This window comes from Microtus pennsylvanicus, chromosome 5, assembly GCF_037038515.1.
Source record: "Microtus pennsylvanicus isolate mMicPen1 chromosome 5, mMicPen1.hap1, whole genome shotgun sequence".
NCBI classification, from domain to species: Eukaryota; Metazoa; Chordata; class Mammalia; order Rodentia; family Cricetidae; genus Microtus; species Microtus pennsylvanicus.
Window position 1 is genome coordinate 68,837,705 of NC_134583.1, and position 10,934 is coordinate 68,848,638.

A 10,934-nucleotide genomic window follows, 5' to 3' on the forward strand; every position below is an offset into this window, starting at 1 on the left:
CGGGGGGCAGCTGTGCGGCTGGACGCGCGCGGCCCGAGCGAGGCGGTGCGTTCCGGCCACGTGGGCACAGGGGTGCGCGAGAGGGACTGTCCTGGTGTGCGTCCGCGGCTGGTGGGCGTCCCTGAAATGCTGTGTGCGCGCGCGTCTGCCCTCTCCAGGCTGCTGGATTCTACGCTGCCCAACTTCACTTGTTCATCCATTCATTCAAGTCTCATGGACAGTGCCAAGTGCGTGCCAGACTTTCGAGTGGGGAGCGGGCCTCCTCAGCCAGAATGGCGGAAGTGAAAAAGACAGACCGTGTAGATGAGGTAGCAGAACTACTTGGCATTCCTTGAATCAGGGAACGTACTTGGTAGAGATACTTTGGGAAACTGGCAGTTTTCCAGTAAAGCTAAACTTATGCCAACCCGGTCTCCCAGCAATTCCAGTCCCAAGCTGTCAACGCCCAACCGAAGAAAAATGTGTGCTGTCTAGTTTTTTTGTCTCTTCGACACAAACTAGGGTCATTTGGGATGAGGGAACCTTGATTGAGAAAATGCCTCCTTTATGCTGCCCTGGAGGTAAGTTTGTGGGGCATATTCTTGATTAATAATTGATGTGGGAGAGCCCAGACCACTGTGGGCAGTGGCCACCCCTGAGCAGATGGGTCTTGGGTACTCTAGGAAAGCAGGCTGAGCAAGCCTTGGGGAATGAGCCAGGGTAAGTAGCGTTACATCCTGGCCTCTGCTTCAGTTCCTTCCTCCAGGTTCCTGCTTTGAGTTCCTGCCCTGACTTCCCTTCATGATGAACTGGCTGTAACGGTAAGCTGAAATAAAGCCTTTCCTCCCTAAATTGCTTTTGATTGTTTGATTTATCAAAGCAATAGAAATCGCAACAGGACAAAATGCTCCTGTATGAACACCAAGACCCAGATACTGGAAAGTTTGTAGCTCTTTTCACAATCTGGGAGCAACTCCTCAATAGAATGGAATGAAAAACCAGTTATAACCTGCTTACACTGTGGTCACAGACACAACAACCAGAATGACAAAGCCCTGCTATGCCCAACAGTGGGGATGCCTTAAATAAAAGAAGCCAGATGTGGCAGCGTGCTTTAGCTAATTCTACCTTCTAAGTTCAGACAGGACCCTGGTTTAGCTCCCACGTTGCACTGTATAAACATAGCTCCAGGGAATTCAATGCCCTCGTCTGGCTTCCCCCAGCCGCTGCGCTCAGATGCACATATGCACCCAACACACCCAACATACACATAAATGAGAAGGAACGAAGATAAATGCATCTCGGTTGATTTGATTTGACGCTGACCCATCAATAGATAGGGCCACCTGCATACTTGTGTGGTCACGCCCACCATGTCCTACAGCATTTCTGGAACCAAACTGTCAGTGATAAAATCTCAGCTCTGTCACACCCACCTGCATGACCTTGGGCAAATCGTTTGTCCTTATCCCTTCTACAACAGGGAAATAAGTTAACGTGTATATACATAGCATCTAGGGCAGTGTCTGGCACATGGTGAATACCCAATAAATACTGCTGGGTAGCGTGTGGCTGTGGCCACTGCGGACAGTCTGGCTTCCAATGTACCTGGAGTGCACTCCAGGAGCGAATGCCTTGTTCTGATGGCTTGCTGATGCTAACGTCCTCACACAGGCCTTTTCAGGCCTTTTGCTCCAAAACTCCATTATCTGACGCCTGAAACCTAATGTGGGTCCTCTCTGTGCCAGAGCCCAAGACAGAGTAGGTGCTTGGCACCAATTGTAGAGACAAGTGTGTGCAAGGCTTTCCATATCTCCCCCAGGGTGACGAGCTGCTGTTTGGGTGTGACCTGTCTGAAACCTGTGCTCACCTGTTTGAGAGGCTGCATTCCACTGCCTAGATACACACACATAAGTGTGTGTGTGTGTGTGTGTGTGTGTGTGTGAGAGAGAGAGAGAGAGAGAGAGAGAGAGAGAGAGAGAGAGAGTGTGTCTGGGTCCAGATGCCTAAACACACATGCATGTGAGTGTGAATCTGGGTTGGGGTGCTTAACATAGAAATGTGTGTTTGTGCGAGCGTGTGTGTGTGTGTGTGTGTGTGTGTGTGTGTGAGAGAGAGAGAGAGAGAGAGAGAGAGAGAGAGAGAGAGAAAGAGAGAGAGAGAGTCTGGGTCCGGATGCCTAAACACATACACGTGTCTGTAAGAGAGAGAGTGTGTGTGTGTCTGGGTCCAGATGTGTGGGTGTGTCTGGGTCCAGATGCCTAAACACACATGCATGTATGTGTGAATCTGGGTCGGGATGCCTAAACATTGCGTGTGAGTGTGTGTGTGTGTGTGTGTGTGTGTGTGTGTGTGTGTGTGTGAGTGTGAGTGTAGGGGGTCTATAACAGTAAGGTGAGGGGAAGACCTGTCTTACTCACGATTAGAGTGACAGAGAAGGTAGAAGGCATCTAAGACAAAAAGCTAGGCCGGGAGGGGGGTCATGCCTTAGGTGCGCCCTAATCTAGACAGGCCTACCCTGGCTTCTCTCTCTGTCTTGGCCCAGGGGGAGTACCTGCCTTGGTTCCTCTCCTGCCAGTCCTGCAGCTTTCCCAGCTTCCTCTCAAAGCAGCCCTTTTTGTCAAGCTCTGCCTCAGGTCAGAGCCTGAGTCTCCTCCTCCCAGCAAGACACAAGAGCTGCCTTAAAGGCCCAAGTGCCCATTCGCTGTGCCAACACCTGCCTTCCCACTCTGGCCCCTTCCCAGTCTAAGCCTCACAAGCGGGTTACTGAGCTCAGAGCCAAGGAATCTTGCCTGAGAGTAGTGGTAGGAAGGAAATGTTTGGGGTCTGAGCTATGATTGGCCGAGCCCGAGCCACGCCCCTAACCCTTTCCCCCCTTTTTCCCCCTCCCCTCCTCCCCTCCTGTAGGGGTGTGTTGAGGGATACCGGGATCAGCCAGGGGCCAACATGAGCCAGAGGGAGGGAAGTTTGGGTAAGGGGCTGAGCTACTGAATCCTGGGTCCCTAACGAGAATACGAGTGAGGGGGGTCGAAAGCCTGGGTTTGGATTCCTGTCAACACCGAGTCTGGGAGGGGAAAGACCTGGGCGGGGGGAGGGGTCGGGGGAGGGAGGAGACGCCGGTGTCAGGTAACCGGCGGGTGAGTTGGGAGAAAGGGCAGGAGCAAGGGTTTAGAGGAGGCCTGGAGTTGAAGCTTCAGGGTCTTGGGTTCAGGGGTTAGAGCACCGACTATATGGGTGAGTACACCCTGAAGAAGGGCTGGGGTCGGGCTGGGGCCGGATAACAGTGCCTATCAGAGTATTAGGAGAGAATCAAAGCTAGAGGATTGGAGGGAGAAGCTAGTTAAGGAAGCTTCATAACTCCTACGGAGGATCTATGAGTGACAGGAAGAGAGCAAAGTACGGGCTTCTGAGAGCTTGGCCCGCTGTGGAAACTCAGACGGAAGGGATTGTCGGGTCGGGACTACATTCCCCAGCATGCATTAGAATTCATGTGGTGTGATCTTGGGAAATGTAGTCGTCTTCATTTGGCACCGCTCTCAGGTTTGTGCCAGCGACAGGTCAGACTGTTGTTGAGTTGATACATTGATGCTGTTGAACCTAGCCCTTCGCCTAGGAAGAGAATAGGTCTTCGGTTTCTCTATCTGTAGAGCAGGCCGGGAAAACGTGTTTCGAGGTGAAGTTCTGTGCTTCAGTGATGCTGACTGAATTCAACCAACAGTTGGAGAAATCCAAAGATATATGAACTTTGTCCTTAAAGGGTCTCGGGATAGCATTGGTGGTATAAGATAAGCATAGATGCCCTCTAAGGAGTTTCGGAATAAGGCAGATTCACACGGATAAAAGAAGCTACCTTGGAAGTATGAACAAATTACCTAAAGTGGAAGAAGAAACTGATTTGAGGTAGTGAGAACCTGAAGGAGGCAGATTATGAATTTGTTCTTAATAGCATTTCTGCAGTGATTTGGAGACAGGAGAGACAATTCACATAGAGAAACTACTTGGGGCCTGGTTTTCCCTCCATTGGGATGGGACATAGCCACAGAGCAGAACCTCTGGGTTTGGAAAGAGCCAGTTTAGGAAAGATAATTAAGGAGTGGGATTGGGTTGTGCTCATAACCCCTCATCCTCCCCCCTCATTCCCACCAGAAGATTCCCAGGATGACTCCCCAATCTCCTTCCTTCCCCATTTGGAGGCCAAGATCCGCCAGACACACAACCTTGCACGCCTCCTCACCAAATACTCAGAACAACTGCTGGAGGAATACGTGAGTAGGGACTGGGCTGTGGAGTGGGGAACACACACCTCCAGCTGCTGGAGGAACACGTGAGTAGGGAATGGGGTGTGGGGTGGGGAGCACACACCTCCAGCTGCTGGAGGAACACGTGAGTAGGGACTGGGGTGTGGGGTGGGGAGCACACACCTCCAGCTGCTGGAGGAACACGTGAGTAGGGACTGGGGTGTGGGGTGGGGAACACACACCTCCAGCTGCTGGAGGAACACGTGAGTAGGGACTGGGGTGTGGGGTGGGGAGCACACACCTCCAGCTGCTGGAGGAATAGGTGAGTAGGGACTGGGGTGTGGAGTGGGGGAGCATGCCCCACAGAGGTCTTCACCCATTTCTTCCACCTCATCCCTAGCAGTGGCAATCAGAGTTTCTGAGGGGAACATTAACTATCTTCGGGCCACACAGTAAAGTGGAGGACCCCACCAGTAGCCAGTAATACTGAGCCTCCTGGAGGCTCCATCCTTGGTGCTGGAAATCAGAACCAGTGTGAGGAACCAGAGGGAACTCTGGGAGTCAGGAAACCTAGATCTGAGCTCAGTACGCTCTTGAGGTCTCAACTCTTTGCACTGTCAGATGAAGCAGCTGAACAGTGTGAACTATGACCATTTCCACCTGGGACATTCAGAGAAGCCAAAAAGGGGTTTCAGTCAGGGGCAAAAATTCTACCCATGAAGGGACTTTCCAGAGCAAAAGGGGCCCACCAACATAAAAAAGACTCTTCTAGATTACCAGGTGTAGCGGGAAAGGCTGGTGTTTTGATTCAGACTGTAGGGTTGCTACCTGAAAACCTTGGGATATAACGGTAAACCTTAAAGAGGAATCTAACACTGGCAGTTGGAGGATTCAGCCAGCTTTGTAGGCAGACCAAACTCCATCTCTGCTGCTTCTCAGGGAACCTACTGCCAATCATGGCTTGTGCTCCACCCATTTTTAAACTATATTCATTTGTTTTGTGTGCATGTGTGTGGGCACCCAAGGGTCATGGCGTGTATATGAAAGTCAGACGACAACTGAGGGACTTGGTTTTCTCTTTTACTATGTGGGTCCTAGGATCAAACTCAGGTTGTCAGACTGGCAACCATCTCAGTGGGCCGCGGTTTTCTTATTTACAAAGCCATCTTCGTCATTATCACCCATTTCTAGGAAGACACTGTATTCAAAGCAGCAACCACAAGGCCTGCATCCGAGGCAAGATATTTGCAAAGAATAAATATTATTGTTAGAGCATTTGACAAATTACAAATCCCCTTTGTCTTTCATTTGGTGGCAATCGAGTAGGGAAGAGGAAGTGAATTTGACTTGGTCCCTGCACTGTTTCTGTGGTCTTCGAGATAGAAAGACAGAACAGGGAGCATTCTTTACTCTCACAGACGAGAAGGCTGAAGCCAAAAGAAGGCAATGGTCTTGCTAGTAAGCTGCAGATAGGAGTTAAACCTACGGCTGGGACTGGAGATACGGTTTAACTGGTAAAGGGGCTTGCCAGGCAATTGGGTGACCAGAGTTTGATCCCCAGAACCAACATAAAGGTGGCAGAAAACTGACTCTATGAAGTTGTCCTTGACGGTCACCTGTGCAGTGTGGTGCCATCCTCCCAGCACACCATGGGCATACGCCAGCCCTTGGGAGGCAGAGGCGGGTTGATCTCTGTGAATTTGAAGCCAGCCTAGCCAGCAAAAGCTATAGTGAGACCCTGTCTCAAAATAAACAAGGAAAGCTAGGTGTGGTGGTGCACACCTTTAATCCCAGCACTCGAGAGGCTGGCATATCTCAGCGAGTTCGAGGCCAGCCTGGTCTAAAGAGTGAGTTCCGGGATACTACATAGTGAGACTCTTTTCTCAAAAGTATTCCCCGAAAAAAGTAATTTTAAAAAAATATTTATTGAGTTCTTCCTGGGTTCTAACGCTTAACTCTTATTAGCTGTTAGAGAAACAAAGACCGTGTAATTTCTTAGTTTAATCTCAAACACATTAGGATCAATCATTTGCAAGAAACTAAGGCCTCAGGAGAGGGGAGGAGGGCTGTTAGGAGTGGACGAGCCGCCAACAAGGTCCCAGGAGCCCGGCTGACCGGTGGCCATATCTCCACAGGTACAGCAGCAGGGAGACCCCTTTGGGCTGCCGGGCTTCTCACCACCGCGGATTTCCCTGGCCGGCCTGAGCGGCCCGGCGCCGAGCCACGCGGGGCTACCGCTGTCCGAGCGGCTGCGTCTGGACGCGGCCGCCTTGGGTGCGCTCCCCGCGCTGTTGGATGCTGTGCGCCGCCACCAGGCGGAGCTGAACCCGCGTGCCCCGCGCCTGCTGCGGAGCTTGGAGGACGCGGCGCGCCAGGCTCGCGCCCTGGGAGCCGCGCTGGAGACGGTGTTGGCCGCTCTGGGCGCAGCAGCCCGCGGGCCCGGAGCTGAGCCCGCCGCCACCACCACCCTTTCCACCGCCAACGGCGCTCCGGGCGTCTTCTCAGCCAAGCTGCTTGGGCTCCACGTGTGCGGCCTCTATGGCGAGTGGGTGAGCCGCACCGAGGGCGACCTGAGCCAGCTGGTGCCTGGAGGCGTCGCCTGAGAGTTAGTACTCTTACAAGCTTACTCTGTCCCACCTCTTTGGCTTCCAATTCTTTCTCTCCATCTGTGTCACTGTGTTCTTGCCCTGTCCCCGTTTTTCTGCAGTATTGTGGTCTCTTTCTCTTTGGATCTTGTATCCTCAGGGAGCTTCGTGCCTACCAGTTTCTCTTTTTTTACTCTTTTTCTCCCGTCTTGAATTTTTTTTCTTCAAGAGGTTTCTGTTTCTCGTTCTGTCTCTTGCTGTTTGTTTGTTTGTTTGTTTTTGAAACAGGGTCTTACTAGGTAGCCGTGGATGTCCTGAAGAAGCTCACTTAGAACTGAGATCCACCTGCCTCTGACTCCCAGTTTCTCCATCTGTCTCCCCACGGTCCATATGATTATGTGTAACACGGAGGTGACACTTTCTATCCCTTTAGTTCCTTTGTCCTTTCCTAACCAGAAAGAAGTGCAAGACCACCTACCCTCAGGACCATCTATCTCCCTGGTGCCTCTCTCCTCCCACCAGATCCTTTAGAGCCTCACCCCTCCCCCTTCAATGCCCTTCCTTTTCTTACCTCCACATCCCGTTCCCAGGGGCCCCCAGCCCTAGCCTGGTCTATGGAAAGGGAAAGTCAAAAGCATCTTAAGAGAGTTTTATTTGAGAATAAATTAATATTTGTAAATAAATGTTTAACAATAAAACCACAGTTTAATGAAACACAGTTGTTGCATATGAGGAGTGAGAGCTGAGGAGAATAGGATCTCTAGCGTACAGGAGGTGGGTTCCACCCGCCCACAGTCCTGACCACGAAGTAGGTGTCCTCAGCAGGAAGAGCCCTGGTGACTGTGGCTGGGCATTGGGCCTCCATCCACTGGACAATTCAACAGAAGCTGCCAATGGAGAGGCAGAGTGGGAACCAGAACTCTAGCAAAAAGAGGCCTGTGTTCAGAAAGGTCATGTTCTCACCTGGGAGTTGAGGTAGACAGAGACAGGAAGCAAGCCCCAGGACTTCCTCAAATACAGGAAGAGCAAAGTCAGGGCAGGGCAAGCCCAGGGGGGAGACCAGCTGTCCTCTCCCCAGGGTGGGAAGTGAAGCCTCTTCAGAAGGGCTCTTCTTTCCAACCAGGTAGTAGGACTATCAACACTCTGTTTGTTGATCCATCAGATGGGTCCATGGAGTCCTGCCCAGATCCGGAAGGGAGTTGCTAGGACCTGGCAGGGAGACCCAGGCCATAAGGAGTGGAGGCTTGGCTTCCAGAAAATAGTTCAAATGTTTGGCTCAGGGGTGCTGACTGCTAAGTGAGATGTGATATGTTCTCCATCTCGGAATGAGTCCTCTGAGAGAAGGCCGACCTTCTACGCTGGGTACTTAGCCTTGAGTAGAGCCAAGTCCCTCACAGCCCGATCCGTCCAGTGACCATATTCCCGGGTCACTATGTAGCCTCGACATTTCCTCTCAAAGGCCGAGGCCCCAAAAGGGACAAGTCCCAGAGTATCCTCTTCTGGGGGGATGGGCAGCCCCAGGGCAGTCATGATAGCAGCCATGTTGCCCAGTAGGCCTTGGGCCCTGAGTCTTGCTGCTCCTAGCTGAGCCAGCAGAATGGGACTGCCAGGATTTAAATCACTCTGGTCGTCCCCCACAAGCTGGAGGTGCTGGGTCAAGGCCAGGAAGGCTCCCTGGGCTTGCCTCAGCCGCTCTGCATCATCCATAGCGTGCCAAATCTTGAAGGAGACTGCAGCCGGTGGCAGACTACTGAGCTGGAGTTCCGGGGCTGAAAAGCCAGGGTCACTGAAGGGGCTGCCCTGGTACTGGAGCTGCATGAGAGACAGACAAATAGAAGGGAAGTGACTGAAGGAGTTTCTGGGGGGACATCTTCCCTCTGAGGCTGGCATTTCCCCAGAGAAGCCACCACCCACCGCCCTTTGGGAGCTGCAAGGGTAAGCAAGCGCACTGCGGGCTCCATTACGTCCTCTGTGCACCAACGGTGCCTCACTGAACCGCAAGAACCCATAGCTCCACAAGGCAGTACTGTACAGTGGTAGGAAATAATACACATAAGTGTCTGACCTGCAATAAGGGGAGAACCACATACTGATATAGGAATACCAGTGAGCAATATGACTGTATGTTCAGCCCAAGCACATTATTAAAATGTAACAGCTGATGTTTCATGTTTCTCTTTCTTTTGTCTTCTTCTTCTTCTTTTTTTCTTTGTGGGGTTTGTTTGTTTGTTCTTTGTTTTTTTGAGACAGGGTTTCTCTGTAGCTTTGGAGTCTGTCCTGGAACTCACTCTGTAGACCAGGCTGGCCTTGAACTCACAGAGATCCACCTGCCTCTGCCTCCCAAATGCTGCGATTAAATGCTTGCACCACCACTGCCTGGCTCTTTATTTTTTAAATAGTATTTCATTGTCTAGCTGTGTGTAGGCTGGCCTCAAACTCACAGAGTTCTACCTGCCTCTTTTCCCCTGTTGCTGGTCTGGAAGATATGAGCCAACATGCCCAACCTAGAGCCTGGATTTTGTAATCACATTGATGTAAAGGAAAACCGTAGTGGGAGAGTTGTGAACTCCAGGGTCAGGGCCAGACAGTTGTGTGAGTTAGGAAGGGACAGGCTCAGATAAGGCCAACGGGATCCCTGTCCCTGCTGCTGAGAATGGAAATCAGCACACATGGGTCAAGCAAACCAACATCCAAGACTCAGCAAGCTGCCAGTTCTACGTCTAGACAGTAAGTGTGCAGGTGGGAGCTTCTAGTAAGGAGTTCCGCAGACCTGGTCCCAGACCCTGGCTTTGTGCTCACTAGCTCAGTACTTGAAGGCATATTACCTACCTCTCTACAGCTCCACCTTCTCACCTGCAAAAGGGATTCTAGCTCCACCTCTCAGAGAAGTTTGAAGAGTCCAGGAACCAATGGGATGGAGCAAACCCAGGGCAAGAGGTGGCTCCAGGACAGCACACGTGAAGTGAACACGGGTTCGATTCCCGGCACCCACATGGCAGCCTACAACTTCCCTTGGCCCCAGTTTTAGGAGATCTGATGCCCTCTTTTGGTTTCCTCAGGCTCACAGAGGGGGTTGGGTCTCCTGGACCTGCTCTGCTTGCCCTGTCCAGGCCAGCACCTCCTCCCCCAGACCCCTGCCTGTGCCCAGTGTCACTCACATAGGTCTGCAGCAGTGTTGATGTGTTCTTCTGCATGTAGAGAGCCAGGCTATACGCTTGACTGATGGGCTCTGATGGGGAGATGGGGGCTGCAGGACTGAGGGATGGCAACAGGCTCAGGAGGCAGAGGGGAGCTGGTACAGAACACAAGAGAGTCCACATTGAGTCCCTGGTCCCCTCATCAGGCATTCATTCCAACAGTGTCTTTGAGGAGGACAGCCTTTGTGGACTGATGTCTTGTCTATTTAAGTCCGAGCAAAGTTACCTGGTTGGCAGATTGTTTCATGCCCAGAACTCACCTTTAAGACAAGGTCTCACTGTATAACCCTGGCTGTTCTAGAGTTCACTATGTAGACCAGGCTGGCTTCAAATTCATAGAAATCCACCTGCCTCTGCTTCCCTAGTGTTGGGATTATAGGCCTGTACCACCATATGCAGTTGTGGCAGTGTTTCTTACCTGAATGCTCGTTAGAAATGTTCCCTTTATAAAAACCCATCCAGGCCAGGCGGTGGTGGTGCACGCCTTTAACCTTGGGAGGCAGAGGCAGGCGGATCTCTGTGAGTTAGAGGCCAGCCTGGTCTACAAGAGCTAGTTCCAGAACAGGCTCCAAAGCTACACAGAGAATCCTTGTCTTGAAAAAACAAAAACAAAACAAACAAACAAAAAAAAATCCAGCTGTACTAGGCCACCTACAAGTACAATGTATATCTTTCTGTACATTCATTATTTTTAGTAAAATTTTTTGAAACAGTCCAGAGAGTATGGCTCAGCAGTTAAGAGCACTGGCTGCTCTCCCAAAAGACCCAAGTTCAAGTCCCAGCACCCACATGGTGGCCTACAGCTTTTAGCTCCAGTTCCAGGAGATCCAATGCCTTCTTTCGGGCACTAAAAACAATAAAACTAAAAACAGCAGCAACAACAAACTTTGAAAAAAAAATCAAAAGATGTCCCCAGAATCTAACTGCCTCACTCC

The 10,934-nt window shown here is 51.3% G+C and overlaps 2 protein-coding genes across 5 annotated transcripts; one reads left to right on the top strand and one right to left on the bottom strand.

Moving 5' to 3' along the window:
* The first annotated feature begins 72 nt into the window (after positions 1 to 72).
* Ctf1 (cardiotrophin 1) lies at positions 73 to 9,147 on the top strand. Of its 4 annotated transcripts, XM_075972373.1 has the most exons (4): positions 73 to 308; positions 420 to 560; positions 4,126 to 4,244; positions 6,353 to 9,147. In XM_075972373.1, the coding sequence occupies exons 2-4, from the start codon at positions 536 to 538 to the stop codon at positions 6,818 to 6,820; spliced, it is 612 nt and encodes a 203-aa protein (XP_075828488.1). In that variant the 5' UTR covers positions 73 to 308; positions 420 to 535; the 3' UTR covers positions 6,821 to 9,147. The 4 variants fall into 4 exon arrangements, with proteins under 4 accessions (XP_075828488.1, XP_075828487.1, XP_075828489.1 ...); XM_075972372.1 differs by lacking the exons at positions 73 to 308; positions 420 to 560 and adding an exon at positions 2,862 to 2,950; XM_075972374.1 differs by lacking the exons at positions 73 to 308; positions 420 to 560 and adding an exon at positions 3,124 to 3,213.
* On the bottom strand, positions 8,156 to 10,122 carry LOC142851335 (cardiotrophin-2). Its single transcript, XM_075975197.1, has 2 exons — positions 9,961 to 10,122; positions 8,156 to 8,614 (listed from the first exon to the last, which is right to left on the bottom strand). Exons 1-2 carry the CDS (start codon positions 10,120 to 10,122, stop codon positions 8,156 to 8,158), a joined length of 621 nt encoding a protein of 206 aa, XP_075831312.1.
* Between the last annotated feature and the right edge of the window lie 812 nt (positions 10,123 to 10,934).